The sequence below is a fragment of the Belonocnema kinseyi genome, chromosome 2 (genome assembly GCF_010883055.1).
Source record: "Belonocnema kinseyi isolate 2016_QV_RU_SX_M_011 chromosome 2, B_treatae_v1, whole genome shotgun sequence".
NCBI classification, from domain to species: domain Eukaryota; kingdom Metazoa; phylum Arthropoda; class Insecta; order Hymenoptera; family Cynipidae; genus Belonocnema; species Belonocnema kinseyi.
The window spans coordinates 110,330,146-110,349,163 of record NC_046658.1 but is presented as its reverse complement, the minus strand read 5'-3'; the positions used below and the strand labels follow the sequence as shown (position 1 = coordinate 110,349,163).

The 19,018-nt window shown below is 32.5% G+C and overlaps 2 protein-coding genes across 2 annotated transcripts; both read right to left on the bottom strand.

The window, feature by feature from the left end:
* Nucleotides 1–1,143: 1,143 nt before the first annotated feature.
* LOC117168073 (uncharacterized histidine-rich protein DDB_G0274557-like) lies at nt 1,144–3,809 on the bottom strand. The gene is made up of 3 exons (XM_033353435.1): nt 3,720–3,809; nt 2,955–2,999; nt 1,144–1,685 (listed from the first exon to the last, which is right to left on the bottom strand). The coding sequence occupies exons 1-3, from the start codon at nt 3,729–3,731 to the stop codon at nt 1,488–1,490; spliced, it is 255 nt and encodes an 84-aa protein (XP_033209326.1). The 5' UTR covers nt 3,732–3,809; the 3' UTR covers nt 1,144–1,487.
* Nucleotides 3,810–16,151: 12,342 nt separating this feature from the next.
* On the bottom strand, nt 16,152–18,754 carry LOC117168137 (uncharacterized histidine-rich protein DDB_G0274557-like). The gene is made up of 3 exons (XM_033353556.1): nt 18,663–18,754; nt 17,897–17,941; nt 16,152–16,694 (listed from the first exon to the last, which is right to left on the bottom strand). The coding sequence occupies exons 1-3, from the start codon at nt 18,672–18,674 to the stop codon at nt 16,506–16,508; spliced, it is 246 nt and encodes an 81-aa protein (XP_033209447.1). The 5' UTR covers nt 18,675–18,754; the 3' UTR covers nt 16,152–16,505.
* Between the last annotated feature and the right edge of the window lie 264 nt (nt 18,755–19,018).

Sequence of the window (19,018 nt, the reverse complement as noted above, 5' to 3'; positions counted from 1 at the left end):
ATTGAGACTTGCCTTTAATTTAAATTTGTTCAATTTGGTAATTTTTTATTATCTCTAAGTTTGGAAGATATTATTTGATAATGAAAGAAACGCGATATAATTTAATTTTCAACAACAAAAATAGAATTAACAAACAGTCATTTATAGACTATAATTTTATTCCTATGATTATAAAATCTAATTTCTTTTGTTTAATAAGAAAAATTAACTGATAGAGAGGAATAAAAAAGGTAAAAGAATTTTGTAGGCATGTAATATAAGAATTTATTATTATTGTTAAGTTGACTAAAAATATGATTTAAAAATTTTTTTAATGCAAAAAATAAAACTTTATTTAACAACTATCTAGTAAGCCCATCTACGGATCGTTATCAAAACTGTGCAAAAAAGCTGGTAGTGATATTAGTAAATACGAAGCAATTTTGCCCAGATGAATTAATAACTAGGACCACCTGCCATCTTATCCAAAAGAGTTGAATATCGCATGGAAAGAGAACGAGTCATTGATCGGCATGTTTGTAAAACTGTTATCATCTGAAATCGAACAAGTAAGTAGTGAGTGCTCGAAACGAGATCTCCTTGATAAGTTGACGAAACCACCAATACGAAAATGTCGCTATCGTCGACACCATAAAAACCTGTTCCGCAATGGTTATGTTTGAACTATACGTTACCCTGGTAACTTGCAATACAATTGATTTGTGCCATCTCTACTCACAATGTATGCAAGCGGGAAAGAAGACTGATTTGGTTGAAAATAATTTTTTGCAGCATTGTTCATATTTCAGTTTTCAAAAAAAGCTCTACGGAAATTAATTATGATGTAACTACAAACACGTTTCAATTTATGTATAGATGAGAAATTAAGAAGTTTGAATTATTCGATTTTGATTGAATAGAAAAAAAGTATTTCAGATAATATTTTATTGAATTTAATTTTTGCATAATATTCGAATTGAAATCAATTAAATTTTATGCCATTATTACTCATTATAAATTGTTGCAACAACTTATATCTACTTCAACCCTCCTCTATTTATCGATTTTTCAATTATTATTCAATAATAATCAATATTTAAGTCATGTAGACACAAGTAGAGTTAAATTGCGAGGAAAGGAAATAAAAAATAATCGAAATTTATCACAAGAATAATAACATTTATTTGAATATAAATTAAAATGGTTTGAATGGCGAATTGGAGGGGTGTAAAGTTTTGCAGAAGAATAGAAAAAATATACAGTGGCTCAGATGTCCTGATATCATCTTCAGTATCACATGCCTCTCACAAAGAAAGAATGTGTTTTGAAGATGGTTGGATAGGGGGTTGATGTAGAGTATGTGATGTCGTGTAATACGAAATTTTATTAGCCGATTTCCCAAAATAACATGGTCGACCTCCGCTTCCTTTTTTCCAAATGTGATGTAATTCAAACACCAAGAACCGCCGTCGACCAGTTGATAAGATGATTCCTCAGAAGACCTTTATTTACCATCCGTGCTTGACGTGCTTGATTTCGGGTTCAGGAACGTGAGTTTCGACTCCGATGAGATGGGGATGGGGAACATGGGGAGCTTTGTAATGGATTGGGTTTGGGTGGTCATGAACCTTCAAATGAAGGGGTTCTGGATGAATAGCTGGGATTGGGTGTGGTGCTGGGACCTGGATGTGTTCTTGATGGTGACCCTGTAAAAAGAATACTTGTTGACTATTTGCACCCTTAAAATTCATCCTTGGAGATATAATGCAAAGATATCTATATTCATCATAAACCACAGAGTTTGGTTTTAAAAAGGCTAATTCACACTCCGGCTCCAACAATAATCAGACTTGGAGAATTGAATCATATGGAGGCGAAGACATTTTCCATTTTTCGGTTCTGTAGAGAACATGAGAGAATAGAGAAGAAACCAGTGTTTCACAGAAAATTGAAATAAGAATCTAACGAGTAGAGAACTCCGAGATCAATCCTTTGGAGTCCGCCAGGCAGAATAATAGTCCTTGTTATTGCATGAACGTCGAATAATTGATCAGCGTTTTACCTTATGTACAGGTGGCTGCCAGAGATTATTTTGTTGTTGCCAGGGATTACTTGGTTGTTGCCAGGGATTACTTTGTTGCTGCCAGGGGTTACTTTGTTGCTGCCAGGGGTTACTTTGTTGCTGCCAGGGGTTACTTTGTTGCTGCCAAGGGTTACTTTTTTGCTGCCATGGATTACTTTGTTGTTGCCATGGATCTTGCCAGACTCCAGGAGCCTGTGTTTTTTAAAAAACAACAAAAAACACTTAACACCTTCGAGTCTTCAAGTGTTAAATCTGGCCCAAACACCTCAGAGTCTTGTTCACTGGTTACTCCATTCTCGCAGAAGATACTCGTTTCTCGAGCGTTGAGGAAATGGTAGCAAAAGATTTGAATAACCGCGAAGAGAGCAAAAAGCGAGAGTGCTATTATGCATTGTTACGTTGTTGGAGATATATTGCCGGATATATAGACAAGACACCTCAGACGCGAGAATCCATGGCTGATTCTCGTAATAGGTCATAACTGTTACAAGAGTTGCTGTAACTGCATCGTTAAAACCCAGCGAAAGAAATAACAAAAGAGAATTGCTAAAGAATTTTATCACTAGACCTAGATTTAGTTATTGAAAATTTAGATGCATAGTTTAGATGAAGATTTTATGATTAAAGGTAGAAAAAGAGAGAAAAAGAGAGTGAAAGATATCTAGTTTCAAATATGCCACAATAAAATCGATTATGAAAAGATTAGGCAATATAAATAGAAATGAAGAATCAGCAAGTCGTCAATGGACTTGATGCAGTTAACGTAAACCAGTCATCGAGAAACGTAACACTGAGAGCTGTAATCTAATTTTAATGAAGTGCGGAATGAGAAATTTTATCCTTTAGTTTTTTTTCTGAAATTTATTTTAAAACACAGGATTGTAATACTTACAGCTTCGACGGAAGCGGCAGCCATGATGACGGCAACGAGAGCAACCTGAAAATATTGTTGATTAGATATATTTTAAAAACACCCACAGTAAATCTGAAGGTAATGTTTTCCTGCAATGGTGTTCAAATGATACGGAAAATCTGTATCAATATAAAGAAGCAAAAGACTTTTACATTTTTGGATCATTCTGTTGCAGAACAAATTGATTCCTTCAGATTAAGTGTGGTTTTGATGTAGATTTTGTTATTGTATGAATGTTGAAACACAAAAAAAAACTGTTAACTACAATTAATATTTTTTGAAAATTTTGGTGCAGATAAGTCAAACTTAAATAAGATTCTAATCAAAATTCAAGCACAATTAAAAGTCTTCTAAATTTCGAAATAAGTCAAGGGTTCAATTTTGCACCACCGACAAACAAGTTCTTTCTAGATTTTTTTTTTATAGATGAAGTTCTCCATAAGTATATTTTTTTGGTAGATTAAACCACGGTGTTAATTTCGATCAAATATTTCACATCAGTCTACAAATTTTGAAGAAAATTTCAAACTAAAAAATGTATTGAAAAGTGTACTAGTTTCTAGACAATTTGCAGTTGAAAATCAAAATTTTGAGTATCAGAAAAAAATCAAATATAGCAAAGATAGAATTTCGGAAAAGTTATGTAAAATGTAAACAATGGAATGTATAGGTTTGTATGAAAAGCGAATTTTCCTCTAGGGAAAAATCCATGAATAGAGTGTATCGAATCCTGTAGAAACTTACGATAAGCTTCATGATGTTTCTGATGTGATACACTGAATTGTACTACGACTATGGGGGGCAGCGAGTATGCTTTTATACTAAAGCCCTGCCCATGTCTAGGGAGGTGCATTCAAGCGGGGGCCAGTTTAGAACACGAGCGACTTGAATCGCCTTACGGACCCCTTTCACCGTCGCGTAGACGAAGGACCCATTCGAACCCCCAATGCGTGATTGCTATACCATTCGGAAAGTAGACCTTGGTCGCCTGCGTCTCAGTCTAATGATAATTGATTCCTAGTCAGCAATCAAGAGAGACCTTGATTCTTTCGATACTCGCGAAGTTCCTAATGGTCTTATCTTCAGAATGTGACGGACACCCGCAAAGATGAATCATCTCGTGTAGAAAATTATCGGGACAGACTTGCATCCAGTTAGGGCTTTGTCAAGACCGTATAGTCAAGACAGTCTGTACTGATCCTGATAGAGTGCTGGTCAGCCTTACACAACTTAATATTTTTTTCAAGTGTCAAGTCTTAAATAAATTTTTCCTCATTTCCAAACATATTCGGAGTGTTAATAGCCTAAATAAAAAATAAACATTCAAAGAATGTACCTTTTTCTCATAATCTAGTCGGTTTGGTTAGACATAAACGTGGTGTTGATAGTCTGTCATCATCAAACATTTTTAAAGTGCAAAACAGACATTTTTTTTACAAATTTCTGAAATAAATCATGCACAAATATATACTTTTGGGATAAACTTTAATATTGTCGGCCACGTTAAAAAATCTTTTAAGGAGAAATGGGACAGTAGTTAAGAAAAGATGATACATGAAAGAAAATCGAATTTAACTAAGAATTATAATGAAAAAATTATGTATGTAATTAGAGGTGCTCACCAGAATTTTTTGGCTATTTCCCAAGCGTTGCGCAGTATAACTCACCTGTATCTCGACTTACCCTAATCCAGTCGATCTAACTGGACACAGATGTTGGTTAGACTGTCATAATCGAAAATCTTATCTCAAACTGAAAACATTTGTTTGCAAATTTACAAAAATAGACTGATATTTGCAAATTTCGCAAAAGAAACGTTAACATTAAGAAAAATGAATTTTTCATCCTGATCTGGTGCTGATTCTAGAGCCTGTGATGAATAGAAAATTTTCTTAAGTATCAAAAGAACTTTGTTGTTATTGCATATTTCAATAATAGAGAGTTTGCTTAATAATATCAACAACAAAAAATGAACATTACCAAACAGGTATTTTTTCTCTGATCATACATTAAGCTATGTTCTTGCAATACTCGAAATTATAAATGTGTACTTCACTATAATGGAGAATTTATTCTCTTCATAATAAAATAAATATTATTTTGTGTTTCATTGGAAAATCATATTTCATGAAATAACATCAAATAATTCCTGGCTATAATAAAAAATTTCGTTTTTTATAATGAAATGAATAATTTTCTAAATAATTTTAAAATTATATATAATTAACTAACGTTAATATATTGGCTTATTTCAAAATAAAAAACAAGATTTTTTCTATGCACTTGGACGCATATTTAACTGCGTTGCAGGTGCAAACTCATGTGTGCTGTACAATATAGTGGTCCAAAATAACATATTTTCTAATATTGATCATGTTGACCCAGGAACCGAATCTCCATAGTGGAAAACATCTTTTCTTTTTTATAACTTTAAGGGCATGTACCACACTGTCACGTGACCAGTTCTAAATGAACTAACTCATCACGGGTCGAAATTTAGGCCTTACTTTGAAGCCGTATCTCCTACCTTAGCAGGGACTAGAAGCTGTAAAGTAGGTTCTAAATAAATAGCGATTTCAATGCAACTTAGACCCTACTTTGACGCTAAATGTGTCCGAAATCAGCCTTTTTCCATGTTTAGTGTCAAAGTAAGGTCTGCATTTAAGATAAATTAGACCATCTTTTAAAGCTCAAACTACTACTGTACGATTTGTGGCATCAAAGCAGGTTCTTTATAATCTCACACCAATATGGATGAATAAAAATAAGTTTGGTTATTTATCAGAAAAAATAAAATAATATCTGTGATTTAAATATCAAGGATATTCGCAGGTATTTTTTAAACATACTATTAACAGAGTTTTTTGATTATGACGTTAAAGAATAGTGCACTGAAAAATCCGCAGGTACTAAGAAACGAACCCGAGATCGCACGCACGCAACTGAGTGTTTACCAAACGCCTAACGCCCTAACCGATTCTGCTAACGGAACGCGGTAGGATGTCTTCGATAAAAATCATTAACACTTGTCCCATAACTCAAGGTCCAAAATCTTTTCAAATCCAAAACAATTACTTGAATAATTACTTTTTTTAAACTTTCTGTCTCGTTAAATATTTGATACGATTTTTGAAGAGTTCAATATAAATTGGTTCTGTTTTTTAGAAGTTTTCTACGTAATAAGCTTTAAAAGAACTTGAGACTACATATTTGAATTTGATTCTGTGTTATTTATTACTTAAGAGAATACAATGCCAAACTTTCTGATTTCATTAAAAGTATCTTTTTATCTCTTTATTAGGCAAAGATTTAAAAGAAAAGTTGTTCAGCATCATAATTGATCCAAGTATACTGAAAAATACAAATATTGAGTTCAAGATTCAATCAAATACTCATCAGGAAATAAGTTTATATTAACAATAACAGTATTAGTATTATATCCAATTGTCTCGTCGTCTCAAAATTCGAGAGCAGTTGTCAATTATTTTTCATACATTTAGCTGTTCTTATTCTCCAATAAATATGATAAAAAAATGTAGACAGTTAAAATTTTCTAACAAAAACAAATGCTGTTTCCTTCGAAATCAAGTGGTAGATACGTAAATAATAATATTCCGCTAAGAAAATATTTCAGAAACTCTCACTTATTATTGTTTAGTAAGAAAAATTACCAAACCATTGGAAAAGTGGTACTGTTCCTTGGAAAAAAAATTATTTTCTCCATAGTATCATGTTGCAAATAAGTGAACTAATACAGTAATACTGTAATAAAAATTTAATGACAATCTGTGTATTTGATTATAATTATTAAATATATATTTCAATATATTTTTCAATTTTTTTATTTCATACATAATATTTGTTGTTAGCGAAAGAAAATACTTTAATCTTATAATTTCTTGTGATTCTCAATCACCTACATGATTGTTTAATACACAAACTTCAATTAATTATTGATAAAAATGTTTACAATTACTTATTAATCAACAATATTTAGTAACTTTCCACGATGAATATCATTCTCATACAAATTTTCCGCATTTTCAGTTAAGAGAAAATATTTTTCTGTGATTAAGCATTGCAAAGAATTATTGATTTATATATAAATAATTAATGAGAATTAGGTTAAATCTTAAATTAAATATTTTTGTTAATTAGGTGTGCATTCAGTTATTGAGATGACCAATGAGTTTAAGTAACCTAAGTAAAAAATACTTTTTCCTCTATTTTCATGAAGTTCGGAAATTGTAGGCTCAAGAGATTCAATGTAGGGTCATTATTGAAGGGGAGGTTAAACAGCGTAAAAGTAGGGTCTTCAGTTATAAAAATGTAGGCTTTAAAGATTTAAAGTAGCTTCAGAGAGGTGTTACAGCCTCAAAGTAGGCTCTAATGATTCATTATCTAGGAGTGAAAAGTTTAAAGCAGGGGCTATAAGTTTAAATAGCGTCAAAGCAGGTTCTAATAAGCAGCTTCAACTTCAAATTAGGGTCTAAATTTCAACTCGGGATATTGTACGAAAAATTGATTAGAGTTATTATTTTTTTAAAGTAAGTTCTTTTTAAAGATTTGGTCACGTGACGGTCTGGTACATATCCTTAACCTAGAAAACCCTTTATCTTTCTTCATGTTTGAATTACCGCCAATCAGAAAGAAGCAATGTAAAAACAAAGTATTATTTCAGGGCTAATTTCAGGTATTACAATGAGACTCAGAAAAAACAGACTTGACTGGTACTCAAATGAGACCACTATTGGGATTTCAGAATCGTTTGTTTTGCATTACAAGTAATAGTATCAAGTGAGCCCATTCCGAAAGAGGACAACAAGAAAATCATACCGTAAAAAAGAGATATTTTTTACAATGATTGCTACAATTATTTTTACAAAATCATCAAAGGCATACTAATTGTATTTTCAAACTGATCTTGAGATAAATAGAGCACTCCGTGTCTATCATGCATAAAAGATATATAATATATTCGTTTGTAAGAGGCTCATACTCGCAGAAACTTTTGGTAGTATAAGTTTATATTATAGTATTTATTTTTACAATAAGATCATAGCAGCTAAGGATATAGGATTCAGCTTAGAATGAGACATAATATCTAATTATTGTTTCACTCTAAGCTGAAGCGGAAAAAATCGTGTTAGAAGAAAGCAGGGCTGGCGGGAATCCAACACGGGTCTCCGTAGCAGCAGACTGGAAACTTTTGACTGTGATAAAACAAATTATGAGATTTAGCAACGAATGGATCCTCATGAATCGCTGCACATATTACGTAATTTGGCACTGAATTTCTTATTTTAAATAAGAATTTTCGCAAAGCACTACATTCAGGTATTTTTCCTCTTATTGCACTTTCCTATCGAGAATGGTAATTTTTCCAACCTATTTTGCAACTTATGTTATTGAAATTGCTAGTTATTGCAACTACTGTATTATTATTTAATTTGTGAATATCACTTTTTCCTAACTTAAAGTTGCTATCGAAAATATTAGACTGTTTACCTCTAATTGGAAATTATTAGGTTTGGAATATATTTATAATTGATGTGGAAAAAGTATTTCTTCGAACCGCTGTGACTATTATTACTATTTTCTCGTCTATATTCCAGATTGCCATCGAACTCTTGTAGAAATAAATATTATAATGCCAAATTTTACAAACAGTAGTTTTTTCGCGTATTGCTGAAAATGTCAATATCTCACACCAATCAAAGGCTAGATTATCCAAACTTTCATATTTATCTCGTACAGAGAGATTTTTTAAGTAACAAAACTACCCGTGCAGAAATTTTGCTATAATCCAGACCAGGGTCAGACCAGGACAAATCTGGGGCAGATCTGAAAAAAACCTGGACCCGATCGCTGATGAACCACACTGCCCGATTGGAACGAGATCTGGCTTCCGAACGATACCCCACCTGGCCCCGACCAATTTTTCATCAAGAGCAATTTTTTAAATTCACATTTTTTATTTCTATCAATTATTACAATTATTTTATTACAAAATTGTTTTTATAGTACATTTATAATATAAATTTTGTTGGTTGTAATCCAGCATGTGAATTTAATTTAATAAAAGAGAAGACAAACAGGGTTTTGAAGAGAAATTGAGGTTATTTTTTAGACTAGGTGGTTACATATATGCCTAAAGTGTCAGCTGAAGAAATACAGTCAATGACTCGGCTGTTGTTGAACAATATTCACTGTTATCTATTCCAGATAAATAAAATGCTTCCATTTATTATAAACTGAATAATCTTCTTCGAGCATGAAATTCTGACATAAAATATAGACTTCTTATCAATTTAGAGGTTTGTAGTCTTAAAACAATTCATTTATTTGACAGCAAAGCAATTTCCCTAAATTGAAACTAGGCGGCGTTGCAATACTTAATCGGTCTGGCTCGGGTCTAGGTATTTGAATTATCACAATCTGGCCCCGAAGATATTAAACTGATCAGGTCCAGATCGGTAATTGGGAACATATATGGCGATTTCTGCACGGGTATTGGTGATTAAAGCTAGAAGCTATTCACTCTCGAATCAAAGAGTTTTAGCGTTTGAAATCGGTATGGAATCAAATCTAACAATCATAACACTTTGTGACATAGTCTGAAATCAGTGGTATCTCAGTGGATCGTTTGAAAAAGATCCGATCTTTTGAAATAAGCGAAAATCAACTGAAGTCAATAGAAATCTCTTAAACAATTCCGAAATCGTCAGTCAATCAGTAGGAGTCAACGAGAGACTGTGAGCAATCACGAGTAGTCAAGCAAGCAATCAAGAGAGCAGTTAGTGTAGTCAGTGCATTCACCGTGCGACCCTTTTAGTCTGGGATACAAGAGCACTTGATCATCCATTTTATGTGCTGATGATTTGATGATTGATTCTTGTGCAGAATGTTCTCCTGATACCGAATATATCGGGTGCACATAGCGAATTCCGGGTCGTTTTGTTGTTATTTGACATTTTATGTGTTTAGATAAAAAACGTCATATCTCTGAAAATTATTAATGTTTTGAAAATATTTTTCCATATTCATTTATAGAAGTGTGATATGCACAAATTTTGTTAATATTGTATTTTGATTTAATTGATAGTTTTCGAGAAAAACAATAAAATAACGTTTTAATAAAAAACGATTTCTACAGTACATTTTTTATCATTTAATAATTTTTTTCTGGAATCAGACAGAACTAACTAAGAAAATACAGTTGGTTTTGAAATATTTTCAATTAGGCTATTAGTTCAGTTTTTACAAAATTCTACATAAGTACAAAGTTTTCACGTCTATGTGTACGAGTGTTAGTAAGAGCTTTGAAGGGCCAGGCAGCGAGGGGGTTCTCGGAAGCTGCAGGTTTTCAATCTGAACCGCAACCTCACACACAAGCACACACAAGCACACACGCGCAAACATCCTACTTAATAGAATGTTCTAAACCAAAAGCCTAATTAAAAAATTTTCGAAACAAATTGTCTTTGACTCAGCTAGTTCTATATGATTCCAGAAAAAAAATTCTGAAATGATAAAAAATGTACTGTAGAAATGGCTTTTCATTAAAAAGCTATTTTATTGTTTTTCTCGAAAACTATCAAATTAAATCAACATACACTAGCAACCAAATTTGTGCATATCACACTTCTTTAAATGAATATGGAAAAATATTTTCAAAACTTTAATAATTTTCAGAGATATGACATTTTTTATCTAAACACATAGAATGTCAAATAACAACAAAACGACCTCTACAGACGGACCTCTACAGTTTATATGTGCAACGAGCAGGGAGTGTGCGTAGTATTGTTGACTAGTAAAAACTTTACATAAAAAAATTTGCAATAATTTTTGAACCGATAACAGGGTGGCCATTTTATTCCAGGAAAAAATCTCCGGTCGTTTCCCGGCGTTTTTCCGGCCCACTCAATTTTTAACGGTCATTGAAATTGAAACATTCGGACTTTTGAATCTAAAAATGTTTCATTTTGAAGTTATAAATACTGAAATTTGAATTAAAGCGCTCAAAGAGGAACAATTTTGAATTTCCAACTTTTAAGATTATCGTTAAAATTTCTTTTATTTGAAACACTCCAAAATTCACGCATATAAAATGGAAGCTTCTGGCACATTTTAAGTGAACAATTTAAAATTAAATGCCGTAAAGTTGTAAAATAAAAGAATTTAAACTTTTATAAGTTATACAGTTCAAAGATTCTGCATTTTTAAATTCTAGCTTTCATATTAATTTTAGAAAAAATTAAAATTGAACGATTATAATTTTTTTAACAGCAATTTTTTTTATATTAGAATATGAATTCATTTTATTTTAGGTCGTGAAAAAATCAATAATTATTTAATTGTTATTCATTTATGAAAACCTGTGCTTTCCTTTAATCTTCTGAAATCTTCTTTTAAAATATTTATCTTTAAATCAAGAAATGATTTTAAATTTTCCCCGGTATCTTAAGAGTATTGTTGTATTATCTTTAAACCTTTCAAAATCCTTTCAAAATTCAAAAATTTTTGGAATGAGCTCAAATTTAAAATTATTTCTGAACATTTTTTTAAAACTTTTAAATATTTATGAAAACTATTTAACATTTTCATAAAATTATCTAAAAATCCTTTAATTTTAGAAAAAAATTTCCTTCAAATCTTACAGATTCTTTTTTAAAATTATAAAAATCCTTTCAACTCCTTACAAAAATCCTCTTGAAATTAATTATTCAGAATAAAAAATATTTTCAATTTTCACTGAAAATCTTAAGAATTTTTGTATTTATTTGAAGACTTTTGAAATGCTAAAAAACTTTCTAAATTGTTTGTCTTCATAAATCTAAAAAAAGGTAAATCCTTTCAGGTTTTAAATTATTTTTCAGTCATCTCAAAACCTGTGCATATCTCTTAAACAAACTCGAATTTTTCTGAATTATTCGTTAGTTTATTTTTATTTATGCATCAACATTTATTATTATTTTTTTTAATCATTCCAAATATTCGATTTAAAATAATATTTTCGAAATAAAACACTCAATGCAATTTTCACACGTATTTCGAGCAATTGTTTGCTTAATTGTTTATATCTATACATGAAAATGAAACAATTTTACTTACAAATAGATAACTTCAAAATAGAACAATTTTAATGGTGACGTTCAAAGTTTAAATTTTAGATCGATTTTTCTTCGCATATTATAATTTAGGTTTCATATTATTATATATAATATTATATAGTATTATATAAAATTATAAATAATATTAAAATTATTTAAAAAGGCTGTGAACAAAGCTGATGTAGCAGCAAAGACTGTTACATATCTGAAGCGTTATTCTTCAATAAATTTTATGCAATAAACAATATATTAGTGAAAGAAAACAAAAATATTTTTCGCAGGTCTTCCTCCATATTAGTACTTTATCATGACCTTTTTTATGAAAAAAACTAAAATCCTAATGATACAAGTTTTTGTTGCGATCAAAAACAGAAAAGTACTGGTAAATTATGCTCTTCTTTATTTTTTAGATACCCAGAAATTGTATTGTTAAAAAAAATCAATTTAAAAAGATTTTATCAATATTTTCGCAAAAATATCGAGAATAAAGAGATAGAAAACAGTGTCAAGAGACAGTTTTTTAGAACTTTTTTAACAAAATAATTTTGTTTCTTTGACGTTTTTCATATCATGCGGCGTTTTGGGACAGAGAAAACGTGAATTTTCGTTTTTCAAACCAAAAAATTCTCTGTTTTCACCGAAGCCCGAATGTAGATTTAATCTGAAAAAACTCAAAAGAGACAAAAATTGAATTTTGAACAAATTAACACTGAATATTTTCAGAAAAACCACCACGATTTTGTCTCTTTTAAACTTTTTCAAATTTACTAACTAATTTCAAAAGAGAACGAGAAATTATATCAGAATCAGAGAGAAAAATATAAATAACTATACTATATTAAAAAATATCAAACTTTTAACAAAAATTGGGATTATTTTTTGATAATCTGCGTTTTAATTTTTTTAATTTAAATACGGATAACATTGCCAAATTTTTTTCTGCAATTAGAAGAGATACGTATCGTCTCATACCTTTTGAAAACCAAAGAATGTTAGTGAGAAATAATTCTGTGACGCGTAAGGACTGCCTGCGTGATTTGATCTGAATCTACACAGTAAAAAAAGGGATCAATTTTGTTGCAGAGCATTTTGCTCCGGCGATCATTTGACTCTCGAGATCATAATGATTTTCCATTCGGACCAATTTGATCTGATTTTTTGGTTCATATCTCAGACTAAACAAAATGGCCGCCAATTATTGGCGCCGGTGTCATAACGACATAACCTGAAAATTGTATTGAACCGCACGCAAGTGACAACTACACTTAACAAGTGATCTCTTCTATTATCAGGTTTCGTTATTTTTTCAACTTTTCACGTACACTGCACGATCAGAAACCATAAAAAGCTTAAATATGAGCTAAAGTATTGTAAGAACGTCAGTCATCTTGGCTTGACTTCAAACATAATTCAGAATCAGGTCATTATGATCTCAAAAGTCGATCATCTCTTCGACCGATCACAATGCTCTTGAATTCGGTATCATTTTTGTTGCATATCAAAATGATATTATTTTCGGAATCATTTTCTACACTTTTTTTTGCTATGTAGTCAACTGAATCTATGTAAAACTTAGGAAAATTCCACAAACATGATTCACTGTAGTCAGGAAATTCCCTGCGGGACGAAAATCTTCGAAAATTATGCTTCTATGCCGCAAAATCTGCATAAAATATCATTTGTCACTCTTGAGAGAAACCCTTTGATATCCTCGTCCACTGTTTGTAGTACTCGAAACCACCATGTTATGAGCCTGCAACACCTCCCAGGCTCGGTCAACTCAATAAGGGAAAATGGCGAATTTTTAAAACTTTGGCACGGGGGATAATTATCTTTAATTTCTTATTTTGCGTTTCTTGTTTTCTTAACTTTGTCTTTATTCATCCTTTTTCCTTAAATTATTTTACTAGTCAACACATCTAAGGAAGGAGCATGCACATATATAGCGACCGACAAATGCATGCTTCTGTAGTTCTCCCGCCCATCGCAGATGGCGCTGAATTTCGCCATTTATTTCACACGTAGTTGACCGAGCTTGACACCTCCTGAAAAGTGAGCGTTATACAGTTCTTTACCGACAAGTGTCATAAATAGTTCCACAAATGGCCGCTGAATAACGCACAATATTTTCTCTAACGGTACTGTTGGGACAGATGATGACACCAGATGGCATTCTAGCTCAGACCGAACCACGTTAAAAATTTCGAGTTTTACGCGATAACCAATCACAGCCTCAGCAGATTACTGCCACGTCAGTCGTATGTTTTCACGACTTACTTTTCAGGTGGCCCTGCAATCTTATAAAATCCTAATTTCGAATAAAATATCGTACATTACTCGCAGTGTTACACGCGTCTTTCCATATGAAGTTCCATGTATGTGTGTGTGTGTATTTCTAGTGTAAAGAAACTTTAATTATGATCTTTTCCGCTGCACCCACGCTGGCTGCGCCACCCTTGACGTTATATAGTGCGACCGTGAGTGCGACCCGTTCGAGCAATCATCGAGCAGGCAGCGTGAAGTCAGTTGAAGTCAGGCGAAGTCGAGAGCAGTCAGCACGAGTCTACAGATCTATATGGGAGTCAACAGCAGTCAACCGACTTTTAGAAAGTGTCTATTCAAATTAGGGACATGTAACTATTTAAATCATATTTAGTTTACAAGAAAGAAGCAAGCGTATGAAATCAGAAATTAACTCATATAAAATCATATACAATCTTAATCAGGATTTTTTGAGACCTCGTTTTTGAGTTCTGCACAAATAACCTCAATCTAAAGATTGCAAGGTAAATTGCTACAACTGAAAAACATTATAAACAAATCGAAGAAACGTTTTACATTGATGAATAATTTCAAGAAAATAAGTGCAGTGATTTTTTAATACTTATATGTGTGCGTCCACATGAAAAGGGCCCTAATGCACAGTAAGGAGTTACGAATAGGATATTTTTTATTACATTAGGGTATTATTCGTACGCTATGGTATTTTTGAAGTTCGAACATCAAAATACCGCTTTTCAAGAAAAACACATCTGAATTTGGCAAATTTCATAAGTACACTTGTTATACTTTTTCTTCGAATATGAAATATACCAACTTCCGGTTGCTTTCAATATTTAAGCATAGGGTCAATAGATATGGCATAGTCCATAGTACTAATTTTTTTCCAATTAAAGCGATGTGGTGAGTGGGTCACGTGACCAGATGCCTACCTTACCACCACTTTTTTTATATCCCAACTTATTATCACACGAAACGTTATATCAAGTTGAAAATTTGGGATACTAAACAAGAAGTACTAAGAATGGTGGGTCTGGTCCTAAATTTGTGCAGCTATTAAAAAACTTTTTTGCTGTAAATAATTTTTTTTGCTTCTTCCATAATTATTAAAATTTAGAAGCAGACCCACCTTTCTTAGTGCTTTTGATTTATTATCCCAAATTTTCAACTTGATGTGGCGCTTCGTATGAAAATAAGTTGGGAAATAAAAAAAAGTGAAGGTAAGGTAGGAATCTAGTCACGTGACCCACTTGTCACATGGCCTTAAAAAATACATATAATTTTGTTACATTGACTTAAGAAAAAGCGAATGGCTTTTAAACGAGAAACTACCATAAGGGCCCTTTTAATTATTCAAAAATAACTAAAGAATGCAACAATTAAATATAGGTTATGTTCACATTTTACAGCTAATTCTAGCTCGTTTACCTATTATTATTCTATTTCTAAATCAAGAAATTTTTGATATTCAATGATTACAATATAAGATTTAGACTTGAAAAATTTATTTATCAACAAAATAATTTGATGCCATATTTTTTAGCATCAAAAACGATGAATTTTGCTTAATAATATAAAAATAATAACTACTCATATGATGATGAGCGGCGTACCTTTCCTAATCCATTTAACCTCATAACTAGCAAGACATTCTAACTAGCTTAGCCTCTCGTACTATATTTATCCACTCTTTATTAATTATTTAATGCCACACAATATTCAAGTCCTTTCCAGGCTAATAGAGTTAAATTGCGAGGGAAGAAAATAAGAGTAATCCAGATTTATCACAAGACTAATAACTTTTATTAGAATATAAATAGAAGTATGGTTCCAGGGGGGAATGGGAGAGGTGAAGTGTTTTGAAAAAGAACAGAAAAATATACAGTAGCTTAGATGTCATGATATCTTCTTCAGTATCACATGCCTCACAGAAAGAAACATTGCATTTTGAAGAAGGTAGCAAAGGGGAGGGGTGATTTGGGGTGTGTGACGTGGTATAATACAAAATTTGATTTGCCGATTTTCCGAAATACCATACTCGACATTCGTTTCCTTTTATCCAACTGCGATGTAATTCAAACGGCAAGAACCACCGTTGACCAGTTGATAAGATGACTCCTCAGAATAGCTTTATTTACCATTTGTGCTTGACGACCTTGATTTCGGGTTCAATATAAACTTCGTGTCCGATTGGGTGGGGGTGGGGGACATGGGGAACATTGTAATGGATTGGGTTTGGGTGGTCATGAACCTTTAAATGAAGGGGTTCTGGATGAAGAGCTGGGATTGGTTGTGGCTGTTGAATGTGTTCTTGGTGGTGACCCTGCAAACATTATACTTGATAATTATGTATACCCCAAACATTTCTACTTTTAATTATATTACAAAGATATCTATGTGATCATAATCCGCAAAGTTCAATTAAGAAAGAGTGAACTCAATCTCTGACTGCATAAATAGAGAATTGAATCATATGGAGGCAAACACATTTTCGATTTCTTAGTTCTGCAGAGAACATAAGATAATGTAGAAGTAACCAATACTTCACAGAAAAGTGAATTGAAAATCTAACGAGCAGTGTATTCCGAGATGAATCCGTTGGAGTCCGTCAGACAGGACAATAGTCCTTGTTATTGCCTGAACGTCGATTAATTGATCAGCGTTTTACCTTCTGTACAGTTGGTTGCCAGAGGTTATTTTGCGATTGCCATGGGTTACTTGGTTGTTGCCAGGGATTACTCTGCTGTTTCCAGGGGTTGCTTTGTTGTTGCCAAGGATCGCTCTGTACCTGCCATGGAATGCTTTGTTGTTGCCAAGGATCTTGCCAGACCCCAGGAGCCTGGTTGTTTAAAAAACAACAAAAAACACTTAACACCTTCGAGTCCTCAAGTGTTAAATCTGGCCCAAGCACCTCAGAGTCTTGTTCACTGGTTACTCCATTCTTTGAGAAATTACTCGTTTCTCGAGTGTTGAGGAGATTGTAGAGAAGGATTCAAGAACCGCGAAGAGGGCAAAAAAGCGAGAGTGCCATTATGCATTGGCACGTTGTTGGAGAGATATTACCGGATAGATAGACAAGACACCTCAGACGCGAGAATCCATGGCTGATTCTCGTAATAGATCATAACAGTTACAACAGTTGCTGTAACTGCATCGTTAAAAATGAACGAAAGAAAAAATGAAAGAGAATTGCAGCATAATTTTATGACTAGTCCTAGATTTAGTAGTGGGAATGTGGATGTATAGTTGAGATGGAGATTTAATTATTAAAGATAGAAAAAGAGAGATTTATGTAGTTTTAAATATATCAAAAGAAAATAAACTATGAAGACACTAACCGATACATATGAAAATGCAGAGTCAACAAGTATCCAGTCTTCAATGGACTTGATGCAGTTTACGTAACACAGTAATTGGAAAACGTAATACTCAGAGCTTATCTTATTTCGATAAAGTGTGGAATGAAGAATTTTCTAAGTTTTTTTATGTGAAATTTATATTAAAATACAAGCTTGCAATACTTACAGCTTCGACGGAAGCGGCGGCCAAGACGGCAAAAGCAAAAACAGCCTGGAAAAATGTTTGATTAGTTATATCTCAAAAGTCACTGACAATAAATCTGTAGGTATTATTTTTGAATCGAGCTTTTTATTTTTGGATCGCTTTATTACAGAAAATTGATAGGTACAGATAAAGTGTAGTCTTCATTCAAAGTTTTTATTTATAAAAGTTTAAATACAAAAAAGACTATAAACTTTTAGTAATGTTTTGAAAAAAATTGTTTCAATAAGTGAAAGTCGAAGCTAAAATTCGAGTAAAAATCAGACCTGGGAATATGACTTTCAAAGTTTGAAATTAGGTCAAGTTTAATCTATCAAAATATAGTTAAGATCAACTTTGGCGTTGGTTTCTTTAAAAAAATAGATGTGCACCACCAATAATCCAAAATTGCTTTCTATCTGCTTTTTCACATCCAAAGTTCCACATAAGTTTCGTGTTTTTTTTATAGATTAAACCACGGTGTTAATTTTGATCAAATATTCTACATCAGTTCATAAGTTTTAAAGAAGATGTTAACAATAAAAAATGCATGGAAAAGTTGTAAGACCCCAGATACTAGTTAGAAATAAAAATCTTGATTATATGAAAAACAGTGGATATAGAATCGATAGAATTTTTGAAAAAGGTATGGAAAATGTAAAAAATGAAACGTATAGGTATTTATAAAAAGCAAGTTTTCCTCGAAATGAAAATCTGTTAACTGAGTGTATCGAGTACAGTAGAAACTCACGAGAAATTTCATGATGTTTCTGATGTGATACACTGAATTGTACTACGACTATGGGGGGCAGCGAGTATGCTTTTATACTAAAGCCCTGCCCATGTCTAGGGAGGTACATTCAAGCGGGGGCCAGTTGAGAACACGAGCGACTTGAATCGCCATACGGACCCCTTTCACCGTCGCGCTGACGAAGGATCCATTCAAACCCCCAATTCGTGATTGCTATACCAATCTGAAACTAGACCTTGGTTGCCCGGGTCTCATTCTGATGATAATTGATTCCTCGTCGCCAAACAAGGGAGACCTTGATTTTTCTGATTCTTTCGAAGTTCAGAATGATCTTATCTTCAGAATGAGACAGATAC